Source organism: Vipera berus (assembly GCF_964194415.1).
Source record: "Vipera berus genome assembly, chromosome: 12".
NCBI lineage: Eukaryota > Metazoa > Chordata > Lepidosauria > Squamata > Viperidae > Vipera > Vipera berus.
The window spans coordinates 9358641-9377391 of NC_138215.1; the positions used below are offsets into that span (position 1 = coordinate 9358641).

General features: G+C 39.8%; 2 protein-coding genes across 5 annotated transcripts in view; one reads left to right on the forward strand and one right to left on the reverse strand.

Moving 5' to 3' along the window:
* Positions 1–5692, forward strand: part of MEF2A (myocyte enhancer factor 2A) — an 80131-nt gene extending 74439 nt beyond the window's left edge. For all 4 annotated transcript variants that reach the window (XM_081337672.1, XM_081337671.1, XM_081337670.1 and 1 more), the window contains one exon: positions 52–5692. In XM_081337672.1, the coding sequence (XP_081193798.1) occupies positions 52–424 (373 nt within the window). In that variant the 3' untranslated portion in view covers positions 425–5692. The remainder of the gene's footprint in view (positions 1–51) is intronic.
* Positions 5693–7443: 1751 nt separating this feature from the next.
* On the reverse strand, positions 7444–17227 carry LYSMD4 (LysM domain containing 4). Its single transcript, XM_081337527.1, has 3 exons — positions 16307–17227; positions 13636–13926; positions 7444–9306 (listed from the first exon to the last, which is right to left on the reverse strand). Exons 2-3 carry the CDS (start codon positions 13909–13911, stop codon positions 8731–8733), a joined length of 852 nt encoding a protein of 283 aa, XP_081193653.1. The 5' UTR covers positions 13912–13926; positions 16307–17227; the 3' UTR covers positions 7444–8730.
* Positions 17228–18751: the final 1524 nt, after the last annotated feature.

Sequence of the window (18751 nt, forward strand, 5' to 3'; positions counted from 1 at the left end):
CCCTCTCCCCTCTCTCTCCCTCCCTCCCTCTCCCCCTCTGGCTTTAATTAGAACGGGAAGTCAGTTATCCCAAGGTTCCAGTTTATCCATCAACACCAATCAAAATCTTAACATTAAGTCTGAACCGATCTCACCTCCTCGAGAAAGGGTGACCCCCTCCACGTTCCAGTCACAGCAACAGGCATCTCAACAGCAGCAGCAGCAGCAGCAGCAGCAGCAGCAACCTCCTCAACAGTTGCGGCAAGAAATGGGCCGCTCTCCCGTGGATAGCCTCAGCAGCTCTAGCAGTTCCTACGACGGCAGCGATCGGGAGGACCCCCGGGGTGACTTCCATTCGCCAGTCGGGCTGGGAAGGCCCCCCAATTCAGAAGATCGAGAGAGCCCGACGGTCAAACGGATGAGGATGGACACATGGGTGACCTAAGCGTGCCGTCCTCTACCTTGCTTTCCACTTTTGAGTTACCCCAATGAACAGTCCTGACATATCTAAATTTATAAATAAGGACATCAAATAAATATTTATATGTATATATATATATATATATATATATATATATATATATATATATATATATATATATATATATGCATATATATATATATCTTTGTATGCATATATATGTGTGAATGTGTAGCAAGACACAAAAAACCGGGCACTTAACACCAACGTTTTATATGGTTGTGGATGCCCTGTGGGTTAAACAAGTGTAACAGAAGGTCCCCCTTGTAGGTCTTGGCCTCACCTGGCACTTAACGCTGGACTTTGTACTTGGTTGTGCAAAAGAAATACTCTCCCCCATATATAAACTATCCAATTAGATGGCTGAACCATCAGGGCCTGCCCTCTAGTAGTGTTCCTGTGTGTTTTTTTAACAGTTGTGTGGTTTCCTGTAATTAAAATTATGCTTTGTAGCAGCAGAGCAGTAGAAGAAGAAAAAAAGCAATACTGTACATAGGATGACCTCTCTCTAACCCAGTCTAGCATGGGTCTCTCTTGCAAAGAATGCATGGAGAAGGGCTGGTATTATTTTAAAAACACACACAAACTCCTGTTTTTGCACGTGCAAAACAATGCTGGGTCTGATCAGATTTTTTTTTTAAACCACGAGACAGACTCATAAATAATACGCATGAAATCTTCAGAAGATGTTAGCCTATGAGATATCTATAAAGAAAAAGAATTAATATATTAAGTTATAATTGGAATATGTTTTAAAAGCTTTCTTATGTTAATCTTACCTTTTTTAAAATATAGAGAACCAATTTTAGCTTGTGTATATTTTTTATTAAAGAAAACCATACATCCCTTGAAGACTATATAGAAAGTTATATATGTACTTTTGAACACATTCTGTATGAATTATTTATACAAGCCAAAGTTGAATGGTGTAGCTTTTTTTTTAAATTTGTAGAGTATACTTCTAACTTGATTTTTGACTGTCTATTGTTTTTATTTTCAGGGGAGGAAGGAAAAAAATTGCAGGCAGAACCTTAGGGAAAAATAAGCCATGAATATTCTTTATGTAAATTAAAATTTGAGCCAAATTTTGTGTATATAGCATCTTAAATATATGATCACCTTTTGGTTGAGGTACGTATGTACTGTACCTTCACCAGATTAAAAAGTATATTTTTGTGGATTGACGCCAACTTGAAGAAAAAAAGAAGAAAAGGCGAGGTCCTTATTAGTAGAGTATTCACTGTTTAATATTTACTATTTTGTTCAATATATACTGTACTTTTGGATTTAATTAATATTCAGATTTTTTCAAAGGGTGTTTTAAAAGGGGTTGTCCCCTTCACTGGTGGTGAATGTGTTTGTTAAAATTGTACTCTTTTTTTTGTGCTGTATAGTAAAGCTTCCCTTACACGTTTTATAAATATATACACACAGAAAGACACATACATATATATATATATATATATATGTATAAGTGTATATTTGTGTGTGCATGTGTGTGTATATATATATATCTATATCTATATATCAATATTTATATATATATGAAAATATATATGTATATAGATAGTAAAGTGATAAATTCTTCCCTAATCCCTCTTATAGAAATCTGATATTGAATTCATCCTGCTTAAATAGAAAAAGGTAACATGGTTTTTAAAGACATTATTCACAAATGTCTCTTCTGGGGAACTATCATAATTGTTCATGTAATGAAATGAAAACATGCACAGAGAAGCAAAAGAAAGAGGGATTTTTGAAGTGGTTTGTGTAAGTTTTGGACAACGTATATTTTACAAGCATTTTGTTAATGTGAGTTATTTAGAAAGCGAGTTTACACTTGGAGGGAGCAGCTGCTTAGGCGTTTCCTCTGGTGTGTTCACATATCCGACACGTATTTTTGAGCACACGTTAAGAGTTTAAATCTCTGGGCCGGCGGGGGGGGGGGGGGCGCAACCTTGGCTCTTTTATGACTTGTGGACTTCAACTCCCAGAATTCCTGAGCCAGCTATGATTTCATTTGCACTAACTTAGATTTAAAGACATCATCATGCCAGGTCTAAATTTGGCCTTATTGTGTACAATACGGGTGCATAGAAAAAAAGTAAAATTCACTTTAGCTGTTTCATTTTAGCAGATTCTCTTCTGCCGTGTAAGGAAGTCATCCCATTGGCAAAAATGGCTGTGTTGACCTGCAAGCATTGCTAACCATCCTACAGTGCAGTTCAAATACGATTCATTTCTGTGGATCAGTTCAGATTTGACATCAGTAATTGCTGTGGGGGAAAAAACTGCTTTGAACTTGGAGTCTGGCAGGAGAAAAGTAGGAAAAGCAGTTATGAGAATCCGTAACCCTCTGGATTCCAGTTGTGTGTAACCACAAATAGTATATCTGAATATGTGACTTACTCTAAATGTGAGCCAGTCTTTTATAAGACACTTAAGTCACTGACTGCTTGCTTTTGACTTTTCCTTGGAATGAAATAGTGATTCTGTTTCATATCTAAAATAGGTAGCATTTTGGAACATATGCAATTGAATTCTGGAATGCTGACAAATTTGTGAGTTTTAAGGTAAAGTTTCGACCTGCATTCCTCCTTAACCTACAACCTTTTAAACCTCTTAAGGCATGGCTTGCTGGAAATCTCCAACTAAACAAAACTGATATTTCCTTTTTTTTAACACTTTACCTATCTTGTTTTCTTCAATCTCATGAATAATTGTATATACCAGTGGTGGATAATGCCCCTTGTTATTTTTCAGTTTGGAAAAAAAATGTTGCCCCTATTCTTTGGATGATTTCTCAGTGTTTGGGGAACTAAAAGCGCTGGAATTTAGCTACTCCAAACCTTGTTAGGGTAGAGCAGAAAATTGCTCCCTCGCGTGGGGATAACATAGCCACTTCAGTGATCCTTCTGATGCTTCAAATGAGCATGTTTCTCTGGCGCTACATGGACAGTCCTACAGATTCAAATGGGAGGGTTTTTTTCCCCCATTTCACATTTACTGTCTCATTTCTTGTGTGCCTTAATGCAAATGGCTGTGCTGACTGTATCTCAATAGTCTCTATTCCTATGCAGGTCTCTTAAGGAGTTACATCATCATACGTCTTTTTAAAAAATCCATACAACAGCAAGTCTTGGGCTTTGTACATTACGCCACCCAACTTTTTTTTTTTTTTAAAGAATCATTTCTGGAAATCAGACTGTTAATTCTCAGCCCAACAGGTTGTTCTAGAATCTCTCCCCGTTTTCTCCTGTGGAAGAACTTCACATCATGAAAATGAAAGTGATATTTTTTTTTACAATTAGGACTACCTTGTGTAACTCTAGACGTTTTTTGGGGGAAATACCCTTTGACCTTGTTGATAAAGTTGCAACAGCAGGTAGGATTGTTTTATGCTAAGTTAGTGATATAGCTGCATCCTGTACTTTGGCATTTGAGTGAGTTGGTGTTTCCGTGCTGTCATTTGCTATTCCTTTGTACCAAATATAAAGTTTTGCACTGACGTTGCCGCAGTGATGCAAAACACTTTATAGGGCGGTGCGTTTGTGAATCATCACCCTAACCCCTCCAGCAGGAATTGTGCAATTATTCCATAGCAGAGACTTCTGGGGCAGGAAGTGGTCAGGCATCCAAAGGGCCCTTCAGTTAGCTGCACATGCCTCACAGACCTGAATTTTCTTTTTGAATAGTTCAGGTGATCTTCATTTAGCAACTGTAATTCTAGCTGGCCACCGTGAAGTGAAAATAATGTGACTGTACTAATGATCCTACTTCAGCTTTCCTTTGTTTTATAAACCTGCGATGGCTATAAATGCAAGGACTTATCACAGTTATTTTTTCACCCCTGTCATAACTACAAATGGCCATTGCCCAAGGCTGTCACTAAACAAGGGCTACCTGTAGTCCCTGATGTTGCACAAAGAACCAATTTTGAAATCTTAGAGGAATTTGTATTACATCAGTGAAGATCTGGCTGGAGAAAGAACTACTCTGAAATGCTGAAATATTATTCCTAGTTATTTGCAAAACCCTCAGCCTAAAGCATGCCTGAAGTCGTTCTTTGGTTTGATCCTGGTTCTCAGACCCAGTCTCTAGGATTTTAGCAACACTCTGAAACATTTTGTGGTTTCTGAGCCAGTACATTTCCATTAAGGAGATCTATAGCTTGAAATATATCCTCAGTACAAACTCTTACGATGAAAACTTCAGGTAAGCTAAGTGTGCTAGGATCCTTGGTCAAAAGAGTGAACAGTCCACCCTTCCCAAGACTGCTAGGGTGTTACCAGCTTGACAGAGGGCTAAATCCTCCTGGAATGACTTTCATCAAGTGACCAACCTCTCTTAATAAGGATATTTGAATACTCCCCCTTTTAAGCTAATGAATAAGTTTAAACAATAGAGGTGATGGTGTAAAACAGTTTTAATGCATTTATGATATGATTTCAGCAAGACTGCACAGCACACAAATCTTTCTAGAAAGGAGTTGCAAAGAATCGTTGACCTATTAATAACATTTTCTTTTTAAAAAAAAGCATATAAAGAAACAAGGCTGTGCAGCACTTTGGAACAGTTCCAGAAAGGTGCTTTGGAATGTGTGAGGATGGGGATGTATCAGCTGTATGCAATTCTTTAAAGCAGCTGCATCTTTTCCTGGGGATTGCACAGCACTGAAAAATCCCAGTAGGGAATGCTTTAACCCTTTTTACCTATTATAGGACATTAATGCATAGGCAAGTGTACTGTGTGCACAAGAAATATATAGTAAATAAGGAACATAAATGACTCCTCCCAGATCAACCATGGGGAAAAAAAACATTTTGAAATTTAGAATGTGAAAGACTTTTAAAAAAGAGAGATTCCCCCCCTCACTTTATTGTGCAAGAAAACACTGCTTTGCTATATTTAAAAAAGAAAAGCTTTTTTTAAAAGAAATAAAAAAATATATATGTACTTAGTAATTGTTTGTAGTCGACAGTTCACAGACGAAGCTGTTTGCGGTTAAAGCCGCCTGGCGGCACAAGCTGGACTTTGTTGCCATCTTTAAGATGAATCTTTAAGGAAAAAAAAATTAAGTTAATCTTTTTCCCTGAATGTGGTGTTTTTTTCTTCATTATACAATAAATATTCTAGTGAACTTTTTATCAAATGGTTAAGAAAATGCTAGAAGTTGTTGTAAAATATTTGTATCTTGCATTCACTAAAGTAAAAATACTGGCTTTTACTGTGTATATCAGACTCACTCCTATTTAGAATGCTTGGTTATTCTACCTTCCCCTGTTTCTGAGTCCTTCCTAAGCTTGATTCATCTTTTTGTTAGTCATTCTTCCAGCACCAGTGCCTACTGTATTGTGTGAACTTGAAAGTGGAGCTGTCCAACTTGATCAGACTTTTGTTAAGTGGCATTGGGAGGGGGGGGGAAGCAAGGCAAATTCTTCTCTTGCCAGCTGAGTCTTGACTGTCTAAATCAGGGGTCTTCAAACCTGGCAACTTTAAGACTTGTGGACTTCAACTCTCAGGATTCCTCAGCCAGCCAAGCCTTAAAGTTGCCAAGTTTGAAGACCCCTGGTCTAAATCAAACACATCCAACTTGACCCCCTCCCACCCCCCCAGAAATGTCAGGTGGCATCATCACAGGTTGTCGCAGATCATGATGGTTGTCACAGATGGTGTGGCTCAGCATTGCTAATTATAGTCCAACTTAGCCGATCGGACTAAAACTTCCCCTTTTTGAAGCATGACCCATTTTCATGGGCAAGCAAGAGTCAGAATCATGCTAACTTTTTTGAATCTGGCCCTCTAGAGACACCCTGTTGAACAGTGGATTTCTGACTGAACTAGTTCTCAGATTTGAACTAACCAACAAATGCATTTGTGGTAAACAAATGAAAAGTCGAAAGTGTTTGTTAGATGCCACGTCAGTTTTTAACAATTTTACAGCCGACTTAGATGAATTGTCTATATTCAGTCCAAGAAATAATAGCTGAACTGGCATATCTTGGGCATTGGCTGGGTTCACACTAAAATGTAACGTGACTTGTTTGAAATTGGCTTGGCGTCTTCTATATGCAAATTGTGGTTTATTTAGCAAGCTGTGGTTAGGTAGTAATGGCTTAGAATAATATGTTTAAGCCGCCTTCATAATATGTGAAGCAGCTGCCTCTGATTCAGATATCTACCCTGGGCCCATTTGCTTTGTTCAGCTGATGTTGAAAAACAAATATTTGGAAAGGCCTCATTTAAACTGTCCCATTGACATCTGAAAACTGTTTTCTTTGGACTGAAATGTGTCGAAAAAGCAGGACCATCTTCACAGAACTGAACAAAATCTGAACTGAAAATCCTTGGAATATGATAACGATGTTATCCATTCAATCGCGTCCCGACTCTTGGCGATTCTGTGGGTCAGGTCTCTCCGTATCTTCCCATCTTGCACTACTTCTTCGTTCTTTGCTGTGGCTGGTGCCATCTTTGATGGCGTGCAGCCACCATGTTCTTTGACAGCCTCCTTTCCTTCTACCCTTGGAATATAGCTAGGTGTATTTAAAATGAGTATGTTTTCTTTCTTTTTCTCTGTAAGTGCCTCAATGTCAGTTTCCTTTTGCTTCTAAAACCTGATGCCTATGAGAGGAGAGTTCCTGTTACTGAGATCCCTAAATGAACATGCAGAAAATAGAAGCATACTTTGACAGGTAAACTTAATACTTCAACTTTATTAAAACATACAGTCATAGCTCAGAGATAAGTTTAAATACTCAAAAATATTCCACAGATTCTTGAACTACTTCACAACCAAAAATCAGGAGTGCTTATTTCTTTTTTATTACAGTACTTGAGTTTTAGAAGAGGGAAGTACTTTTTATTTATTTTTTTAATTACAGTAATGGAGGACAGGTTGATAAACAGGGCAATTTTGCATAGGAAGAATGAAGAGCGACAAGCTTCTGTTTGACCATATTCAAGATGCTCCCATTTACGTCAAACTAGGTTTGTATATTTTGTTTTTGTTGACCTTGGGGGAAAAGCAAGGTATAAAATATGGAACACATTACTATGGGATATTCATGGATCCCTTTAGTTTCAGTTATTTAATCATGAATTTCACAACCACTAGGACTAGAAGCATCTTTAATAAAAGATAAAATTCTCACAAAGTTGGCTTCTCCAATTTATGTTGTCATCTCTCTTTAGAAACAGTGAGGGAGTTCAAGCCATTATAGAATTTAATTCCGGCATGAACCAGCCGGTAGAATGTTAATCATTTTTCATCGCAACATATTTCCACTCTTTTCCATGGGTAGACAACATTGGGAAGAAATGACTGGGAATGCTTGAACGGTCATAAGTGTGAAAAATGGTCGTAAGACACTTTTTTCCAGTGCTGTTGTAACTTTGAATGGTCACTAAATGAACTGTTGTAAGTCAAGGACTTCCTGTATCCCAGTCAAAAAGCTTAAGAGGACGTTTTCTGGCTAGTTGTATATGTCCAGTCACCTACAAGTGGGATGCTGGTCAATAAGAGACATAACATAAATGAGCATTAAAACATGCACATTAAAAATAATACAAAAATCCTCTCCAGTTGAGGGTGATTAATGTCAAAATAGACTTGTAGCTTCCTTGGCCACAAGGTTTACACTAGATATACACTGGCAACTTGCAAAATAAAAATAAATATATGTATGTAAACAACGCCCCCAAATCCTAATTTGTAGACCTCCAAAAAAAAAAGGCTTTTAAACAATTTGTTAAACACATGCAATGTTCTGGCTTATGGTGGATTATCTGGTTGCATCTTATTTCTTCAAAAGGGCCAGACATCACAAAATACTGCAAGAGGAATAGGGACATCACCTAAACTACTTCCACTGAAAAAATTACCCTACTTACACAGTGTTGAGAAATATGTTTTATCAGTAAAAGGAAGATGGAAATGAGGAAAGTAAAACAAAAAAGGGGGGGGGTGTTGGAAGTTGAGGTCTAGTGAGGAAAACCTGGATGCTGCAGTAGGTTGGGAATCTGTCCTCATTTTTTGATATTAAAAAAATGGCTCTTTTCTTCCTACACAGTGGGAACAAGCTCACAATTGGCTAATTATCTTCCCTGAGTCATTTTGCCCTGTTGTACCCCTGCTTGGTCTTCACTCAAAATTCAGTAGTAACCGCAAACAACAGAGATACGTTCCACTGAGGCAATACTTGGAGAAAAACCCAGAATCTGTCATTACTTCCAGATCATTTGGGGTAGGGAAAACAGGCCAGGGGCTGTCACCCCCCTGATGGGATGAAAGCTTGTTTAGTAGTATGGACAGTGGGGGTGATTTCTTGCCCAGCATAGTTTGATCTTCCCACCGAAGAACTGTTCGCTGAGATTTTAATGGGATCCGTTGTGTTGGAGGCACCGGGCACCATATCTAGTTGCTGGGTCTTAAAATAGACAATATAAAACACAGGCAAGCCAATTCCTATCAGGAGCATAAGAAAGACTGCTTTCCACCACTGGATCCCATAATCTGCTCCAGTGCAGGTTGCTTTCTGCTCCTGAGAGGACCAGTTTGAAGGTTCAGTGTGGTGATCTGTGCGCGAAGGGATTTCCACCTGTGTCACCATTTCAATGTTTTGGTCAATCCCTCTGAAATATTGATCAAGCTGTTCCTGGTTGCCGTTCCCATTTTCTGGATCTATGGATACAGAGTGTTCAGATAGCAGAGCAGGTGTGTGAAGAGGCAACAATTCCTCGGTCTCCGTCAGTAGTCCATTAACCTTGACTGGAATCTTAATGGATTTTAGGGCATAAAAGTCTTGTTCTTGGATAAAGTTATTAGCCCGCTTGATATCTGCAACCTGGAAAATTCATAAAGGGAAGCATTTCATTTACTCAAGTTTATAGCATCGCCCACCTTTCCGAGCGACTTAAAGAGATTAAAACAATCAACAAAAATAATAAAAAAGGGATATACAATCCAGCATTCGAAGGAAGGCAGGTCTAACAGGACAGCCTGAAAGCCCATTGGAAAACCCAGCTATGTAATAACTTCCAAATGGCTAGCAAAATTGGGAGTCAACACTCAAGATGGAAATTGTTCCAGACAACAGGTGTTGCTATAAAAAAAGAAAAAAGAAAAGAAAGGAAGGCTTCCTACGGGTCATGTGAAAAATTCTTTTTGTGAAATAAATGGTGACATGGTATAATATGTCACACGCAGTGATGGGATTCAGCCAGTTCGCACCACTTCGGTAGCTAATTTTTTTGTTGCCCAGGCCCAGAATAGACTTCCGGAAGCGGCATCCACACAGAACCGGTTCACATATTTGAATCCCACCACTGGCCATATAAGTTGTTGTTTATATGATGTATTTATCTACTTTTAAGAACTGCTAAGGACCAGATGATTATTACTTATGTCCTGATATGTAAACCACAGAACTCAAAGAGGGCGTACTTTCTTTTTCACACCAGTGTAGGTCCAGCCAGGTGACGTTGGTCCAGAGAAGGGACTTGGAGCATGTTCAACCAGGAAGAGAAGCTAGATGGGGGAATGCGACCTTAGACAGGGCAACGCAACATCAACAAGATGAATGAGCACCATTTCTTTTTTTCTGGAACAGATGGAACATTTGCAACTTCCTATTCAGTTCAAAAGCCACAAATTAGTTCAGGCATCTGTTCCTTCCCTGCAGTTTGATAGGGATGGTACAGAGAGGGCCAGAAAAAGAATGATAATAATTCCAAAAAGAAAGACACCAGTATAAATAAGGGGCAGAGCTGATGTATCCTCTCCTCCTTTTGGCCTACTGGTAGATTAGATGCCTCCTCCTAACAATGCGTTCATGGGAATGTGGTTCTCAGCAGAAAAAAAAAAATCCGAGCTGAATGCCTTGCTTCCATAGTACAATGACAAAGCAGAGTTCATATCTAGCGGTAGCTTCCTATTCAGTTGTGTTCTAGGATTATTCCTTATCTGTTCTTATCTTTCAAAATAGTTTCGCCTTTTACACTGATAAGGTTCCAAATGGAAAAACTCAGAATTAATCACTATCGGGACCTTCTTGACTGTACCACACTTTGTCTCTCCATCCTTTTCTTCTCCGTTCCTTGGACAGCATTTTGGATATTATTTAGATAACTCATTGCAAGGCCTACTCGAGAATCCAAAGGGGTTTAGCTCTAATTACTGAAAGTTTCTAGCCGTCTGAAGTGGACGTCTCTGTGTTCCTGTATACATTTACCTTGTAACACATTGGAACTGCCTTTTAAAATTGGACAGTATTTCAGAATTCAGTAAATCATAACAAAAGACCGAAAAAGAGATGGTTAGGTTAAGCCATGCCATCTAATTACCGCAAAAGAATTTAACATTGCATGTACATTTAATGACAAACTAGCAACATCTTTTCGTGTAAGTCAAGGGTTACATTTTGTTGATCTTGTACTAGCAGCTGTTGGAAGCTAAACCCAGAGGTAATCCTAGGATTTTGTTGCACTTTAGGAAACTTGTTTGTGAATTAGCTCTATTATTATTGGTATTTTTTTCAAGAAGCTTCTTTAATGACAATGATAATAACAGTTCTAGGATTCAGTACCAGGCAGAACTCAGTACAACTCCAGTTCAAAACTGATATTCCTAATTCCTGCCAGTTAAATAATCACATTAGTTGCATTTAGCAAAGTGTTCATTCAGACATAAAAAAATATATTGAGGAAACATCTCTCTTTATGGCCTGGAAGAAAGCAAGAATTTTTGGGTGTTACTCTGGACAAATCAGACTTGATCTTAACTTTGAATCATGTGAATATGACAGTTTCAAATGTTGGTGGTTGTTTTTCCCCCAAAGATTTGGTTTTCACTACTAATTCAGGTGATAAGCTCTACTATTGAGACTAAACATTAAGAAAACCAAGATCATAGCATCCGGCCCTCTCAATTCCTGGCAAATAGATTGGGATGAAATGGAGGTAGTGACAGATTTTATTTTCCTGGGCTCCAAGATCACCGCAGATGGGGACTGCAGCCAACAAATTAAAATACACTTGCTCCTGGGGAGGAAAGCTATGGCAAATCTAGACAGCACACTAAAAAGCAGAGACATCACCCTGTCAACAAAAGTGCATATAGTCAAGGCTATGATCTTCCCAGTTGCAATGTATGGCAGTGAAAGTTGGACCATAAGAAAGGCTGAGCGCCAAAGAATTGAGGCCTTTGAACTATGGTGCTGGAGAAGACGCCTGCGAGTCCCTTGGACTGGAAGGCAATCAAACCCATCAGTCCTAGAGGAGTTCAACCCTGACTGCTCTTTAGAAGGCCAGATCCTGAAGCTAAAACTCAAATACTTTGGCCACCTAATGAGAAGGAAGGACTCGCTGGAGAAGAGCCACATGCTGGGAAAGATTGAGGGCAATAGAAGAACGGGACGACAGAGAATGAGGTGGCTGGATGGAGTCACTGAAGCAGTAGGCGTGAGCTTATATGGACTCCAGAAGATGGTAGAGGACAGGAAGGCCTGGAGGAACATTGTCCATGGGGTCGCGATGGGTTGGACACGACTTCGCAACTAACAACAACAACAAAGCTCTACTAATTGCATGAGGATTGTCTCGTAATTTAGTGTAAAGCTCAAGCATGGCTTCTAAATGCTCCTCTTATAGAGCCAAGAATTAAGAATGGAGTGTCTTGCACCAAACATTTGTTAAAATGTTACTTACACTCATTCAAAACAGCCTTGATCAAACCTTAGTTAAGTGCAGTTAGAGTACAGAATAAAATAAAGTACGGCACAGCCTTCTCCAATTCTTATTTTCATGTCTTTTGAGTGTTGCACCTTACAGTATTTCTACCCAATGTGAAATATTATAGTCCCCTTGCATCTGAACTCTCCCTGTTGAGGAAGTCATATTGCCTAATCAGAAGTACAAGGAGGCTGAGTACAAGATCTTGAGTTTAGTCCAGAACTTTTCTTGTTGGGAATCACGAAAGAGAAATATCCTAAAGATGTGCTATACTTAATGATCCATATTATCACAGCAGCTAGAATATCATTTGCGCAAAAATGGAAAAAGAATGAGATCCCAGGAGAAAAAGAGGTTATTAGGAAAATTTGGGATTGCGCTGAAATGGACAAATTAACTTTGGAATTAAAGAATAAAGACCAATCAGACTATTATAGAATTTGGAATAAATTGTATCTTTGGATGGATAAAAAGAAAGGTCTCTATTAGGTTTTACAGACTAGCTCACTGTCTTAAATATTGTGGTATTTCACCGATTTGTAATCTAAGTGTATTTAAGTGTATTTTTGATGTACATATATACATGTATATATATATATTTAAACATTGTAGACAAAAAGGTTTGTCAGCTCGCTGGTACTGTGTCCAATGTTTTTAAATAATAAATTTAATAAAAATTTAAAAAAAAAGAAGTACAAGGAGGCTAAAGTCACACATTGTTAGGATCCAGAATTGGGAACAGAGGCCCCTACCAAAGGTTAATTCTCATTCTTTTTTCCCCCTAAGACAAGCTATTTCATAAACAAATTGATATGTTGCATAAAACTTCCCAAACACATCATGCAAACTATTAGCAAACCCCCCCCCCCCCTTTCTGTAATCATTTATAAAAATTCAATAATACAACACAACTTTCAGGTCCAAATTAATCCCTGGGGGAGGAAATCTATGCAAAACCCATGGAGACCCATTAACTGAAGTAGACCAGCCCGTGATTCAAGTTCTTTTAAGTGAGCTTCTTCTAAGATCAAATTAAATTCACAGTTTAATCTCAGTCCCACTCCTTCAAGAGGAGAAAGGAGGAGGAGAAAGGTGAATTAGGGAAGTCAACTGCCTTGAGTTATCAAAATAATAAAACCAGCCTTGATTTTCAAGTTGCACAATATTCTTAGATCAGCAAAAAAATAGTCTAAAGAATAGGTTAATCATTAAAGGGCTGAAAGCAAGCATGGATGGAATCTCCTAGTTCACCTTTATGTGTCAAAGCTGGCATCAGGGAGCAGACACCTTTGCCAGTCTCTCAACTGGATAAACCAGATTGTCCTTCCTAGTCTTCAAACTAGCAATTAATTCTGCAAACAACATTGGCTTGAAACAAAATGCTTTATCAATCCAGTTGGTAGAAACGAGAGCAATCGCTTTCCTCAATAGAAGCCACTTCTTACTTTGCATCCGTACTGCAGAGCCAACTTGTTGAGGTTGTCGTCCTTGTTAACGACCCGTTCTAGAAGCTGCACGTCCCCAACTCTTCTCTTGGAAGAACTGGATGGCTGGGGGTCTTTCCCCCTTGCACGTAATTCCATGGCATTGAATTCCTCCTCTGACGAGTCCTCCGAATCGGATTGACTGCTGCTTCTGAACAAAAACACTTGAGCACCTGAGAAGTTTTGGACAGCGGCTGGAGCTTGGAAGGGCCTGATCAGCCTTTCGTATAGCCTCATGTTGCACAGCAACCTCTGAAAGGCAAAAGGGAGGCCATTATTCATCGAGTGAGCAAGTAAACGTAAGGACGGGTTGAGCAAGTCAAGTCTTGAGGCAACAACTCAGACACTAGAAGGTAGATCATTCATGTTGAAATGCTGCACCATGAGATAATGTCCTCATCATGCGCCTGTTGTCCTAAAGGAACAAGTTCCTTTTTCATTTTTAATGTTCGCGTCCCTTGGCATATTTTTCTTATTAGCCTTTTGTCTTATTAGCTTCATCCCTTAGGTCAGGGGTGTCAAACTGCCGGCCCGTGGGCCGGACGCGTCATGACGAAACCGCGCCCACTCCATTGCCGACAATGGGGAAAAAGCTCCGCTACGTCACGCGACGTCACATGACGTTGCGAGTTTGACATGCCAGCCTTAGGTATAAAGGCTGGGAATGTGCTAATCTGGTGCCATCCAGAGGTGGAGAGATGAACGTTAAAGCAATCTTGGATTTCCAAGAACAGAGAAAAATGTGCACTTTGTTGCAAAAGTAGGCTTTTAGTTTGTTATATATATAACAAACTAACAAACTGTTGGGATTCTGTGTCATACATACTTCATGAACAGTTTATAATGGCCCTCAAGTTATATTGAGCTATATACAGTATTATAAAATTCCCAAATTCAGTCAGCTCTCTCTTTCTAATCTGCAATTTTTGTTAAAACTAAACTATGTATTTGAAGATACTGAAGTCAGGTATCATTGTTTATCAAATATAAACAATGTTAGTAACTTATCATCTTCTCTTAAAATACAACCAATGATTTCTTTTTCCCATATCTCTTCTCTATAAATAAATCATTCAAGTCTTCATTGTTTGGTAAAAGTCCATTAACGGTTACCAGAAAGCATAATCTATTTTAAGGTCAAATCAAACAAATAGATTGGTTCAACCAACCAATTTTATCTTCCTGCCTTTTATTTTCAAGAATCTTGATCTTTAAGTCCTTCCAATCATATTCTAGAATTGGATTTCTTTCCATTTTTTTCTTTGTACCTTCTCATTAAATTCTCCAAAGCTTTAACAAATCTCTCTGGTAATTCCCATATAGAAAAGTTATCCAGGTCAATTTCTGGGTTTGTGATTTGTGTATCCCTTCTTATAAGACATCAAAAGTCTTAGGAATCTGAAGGGCAACTTGTGTGATCTCCTTCCCATTGTCCTCATTCCCAAGCTTCAAATTCTGCTAATCTGATTTGGAAATGAGCAATCCAAAGATCTGTCACTCTGCCCACTTTTCTTCCACAGAGGGTGATGTCAAACTGTTTAGTCATGGATCGATGGATGACCAGCAAGTAGAAACAATTGAGCAGAAAGAATTGCTGCCTTTGTGTGGCTGGGTTTACTACTAAGCCTTCCAACTCCATCTAGTCCAGGGATGGGCAACTGCGGCCCCTCTATGACCTGTGGACTTCAACTCCCAGAATTCCTGAGCCAGCCATGCTGGGTGTTGAAGTCCACAAGTCATAAAAGGGGGCAGAGTTTTGCCCACTCCTGATCTAGTCCAACATGAACGGAAATCTCCTAGCATTGAGCCACCCACGTTAGTAGGATGAAATATTGGGCAGCGTGACAGGGGAGAATTTGTGGCTGCAGATTCTTCACCCAGTATTTGCGTGTGTCAGAAAGAGTATAAAATTGACTTGAGTAATACGGTCCGTAGGACAGACCATATACACTGGGACATTTTCCTCCAGTTAAGAAAACTAGCACAGCAAAGTCACTTGTTTTGATTTTTTTTTAAAAAAAAAAACCAAAACAAAAACAAACAACTTCCCAGGATTGTCTTGCTAAATTCTTCCCTAAACTCTTCAAGCTAGCACTTCCCTGCTCTCCAAGGAGGTCCAAGAGCTTCTCCCCTTATAACCACTTTACCTTTCCAAACGATGGACTTTGTAGTCCAACCTGGTGGACAGAGTTTCCAGCACCCCAGCTGGTGTGTGTGTGTGTGTGTGTGTGTGTGTGTGTGTGTGTGTATTCTACGAGTTGAAGCCCACACCGTCTTAAAGTTGCCAAGTTTGAAAAACAAAGAAACAAAAAACAACCCTGGCTGCTCCCAAAACATGCTGGCTGGGAACTCTGGGAGTCGGGGAGTCCCCACATCTCAGAATTGTCCAGATTGAGAAACGGCTCTCCAAATGACCCCTGATTTTCTCTCCTCCTCCTCCTCCTCCTCCTCCGTCGGGGCAAAGTCCTCTTAAGAAAAGGAGAGCCGCCAAGATCAATCGGGGGCCCGCTCTCAGCCTCTTCTCGGAGGAAGGCCCTCCATATAACTTTTCCCCTTCCTCCTCCTCCTCCTCTTCCTCCCACCCCCAACAGCCCAAGGTCCTTCCCCCCCCCCCCCCAAGTTCTTTGCTGACCTGGATTCCGGCAGCACCCTTTGCTTTTTTCTTCCTGCTTGCCCGCTCGAGCTGGCCTCAACTGGTCAAACTCCTCGTTGGCTTTCTTCACGATTGGCTGGCATAGCCCAGGAAGGCGAGGCCGGGCAGCATACCAGTCCCACTCAGGGAGTGGGCGGAGGAAACGGGCACGGGTGGGCAGGGCGTTAAGAAACGAGTGTGCTGGAGGAGCAGACGCCTGGGATTTCAAGAGCGAGCGGAAAAAAATCAAAGCTTTATTTCCATAAGTCCAAAAACAAATAAGGCAAAAAGGAAAGGGGAAAAAAAATAAAGCGCAAAGGAAAAAAAAAGAGAGAGAGAGACAAATACCTAAAGAAACTTGAGGACTTCCGACTTTCTTTTGCAAGAGATAAAAGTAGAATCGCCTCGTCATCTCCCCTCCTCCTCTTAACTATGCCAGAAATCCCTGCATCTCCCTTTGCTTAATTCTCATCTCGTAAGACGATTAAAGGCCTGGAGACGATAACGTTAAGAAGAACGGGTTGCAAGTCTAGAGAAAAAGGACTAGAGGTGTACCAAACGAATGACCCATTGGGATCCCCGTATCAAAATAACTTATCTTATGTCCGGTCAGAACTTGAAAATAACATTTAACGTAGCACAGTATTTAAACAAAATGATCCGCTTAAGATCTGCCTACGTGGGACTGATTGGGGTAGATTGTAAGGGCGACTCCGAAATATAATGTTATCATATTTTATCTATATCTTAAATTTGTACTTTATTACTATTTCATCTTAAATTGTATCTTATTTAATTCCATTTTAAATTGTATTTTATCAAATTCCATTTTGGATTGCTTTTGTCACGTTTTGGTGATGGTTTGTTGCTGGAACTTTGCACTTTGATATGGCCCAAGGGCTAATCAATAAAGTTGTTGTTGTTGACTAGAGGTGACATGATAGCGGTCTTCTAGTGTTTGAGGGGCTGCGGCAAAGAAAAGGGGGTAAATTTATTTTCCAAAGCATCAGAAGGCAGGACAAGAAACAATGGATGGAAGCTAATCAAGGAGAGAAGCAACCTGGAATGCAAAAGAAACTTCCTGACAGTGAGAGCAATCAACCAGTGGAACAGCTTGCCTCCAGAAGTTGTGGGTGCTCCATCACTGGAGGCTTCTAAGAAGAGGCTGCTGGACAGCCGTTTGTCTGAAATGGTATGGGATCTCCTGCTTGAGCAGGGGGGTTGGATTAGATGACCTTGAAGGGCCCTTCCAGCTGTCTTTTGATTGATTGACCGATGCTTCCAATCCAAAAATTGTCCATGGACAATGGATGGATGGATGCAGGCAGAGTCATTAAGCTGAGCTTGTCGATCAGAAGGTCGGCAGTTTGGCGGGTCGAATCCCGAGTGCCGTGTAGCAGAGTGAGCGCCTGTTACTCGTCCTAGCTTCTGCCAACCTAGCAGTTCGAAAGCACGTAAAAATGCAAGTAGAAAAATAGGGACCTCTACGGTGGGAAGGTAACAGCGTTCCGTGCGCCTTTGGCGTCTAGTCATGCCGGCCACATGACCACGGAGACGTCCTCGGACAAGCGCTGGCTCTTCGGCTTTGAAACGGAGATGAGCACCGGCCCCTAGAGTTGGAAACGACTAGCACGCATGTGCGGGGGAACCTTTACCTTTAGAGCAACTGTCAGCTCAAGAATTTTTCTTGAATTCCCAGCAAACTTAGTTCTACAGGTGTCTAAATAAAAAAGGTGGTTGTTGTTTTTTTTAACAAGCCTATCTGCTGCTGTGATGGACAATGGCTGCAGGTTGGGCAGAACTGAAGCCACCATGAACCATGAGTGGCAACATGCCTTTAAAAAAAAAATTAGCCAGAAAAGGTCCTATCAGGCTCCTCCTGTGGAAGTTAATATAGCATTTTTAACAATTTGCCAGCAGATGGTGCTCTTACCCTATATTGTAAAAGGAGTTTGATTACACAGGGATATTTGCTTATTGGCGATTGGTGCCCATGGGGCAACTGGAACCCAGGAGAAAGATATCATTAAGTTAGCTAAAATGACCACTTTCCTTATTTTGGCATCCAGCCTCCAAATATGTTGGCCTGTCACTTAGTCATACAGCCAGAACCATGTTTGAAAAGCTGCTAGTCTGGGTAACTAACATCCATCTACTTCTAAATAATCTTTTTTTTTAAGTTTCAGTTATTAAAGTTTACCAATACAAAGGGGAAAAAATGGACGCAAACTAAAGAAAATAGAAAAAAAAGAATAACTAAAAAGTGAAAAGAACCTGAAAAAAGAGGATGTGTTAAGAAACAACTCGAAATGTATCCTACTTATAAACCAATCTTTAAAGTCTCTTCATTCAGTCCTGATCAAAAAGAAATTTTAGCCAGTATCAGGATGAGGAAGACTTAAATCAATAACAGGGTCAGAAAACACCAATGGATATTTAGGAATA

What these genes read in the sequence shown, in the direction of transcription:
- LYSMD4 (XM_081337527.1), bottom strand. Translation starts at nt 13,911, where the DNA reads ATGAGGCTATACGAAAGGCTGATCAGGCCCTTCCAAGCTCCAGCCGCT. An exon ending in CTCTGCAGTACGGATGCAAA is followed by an intron (nt 9,307 to 13,635) that starts GTAAGAAGTGGC and finishes TGAATTTTCCAG; the next exon opens with GTTGCAGATATCAAGCGGGC.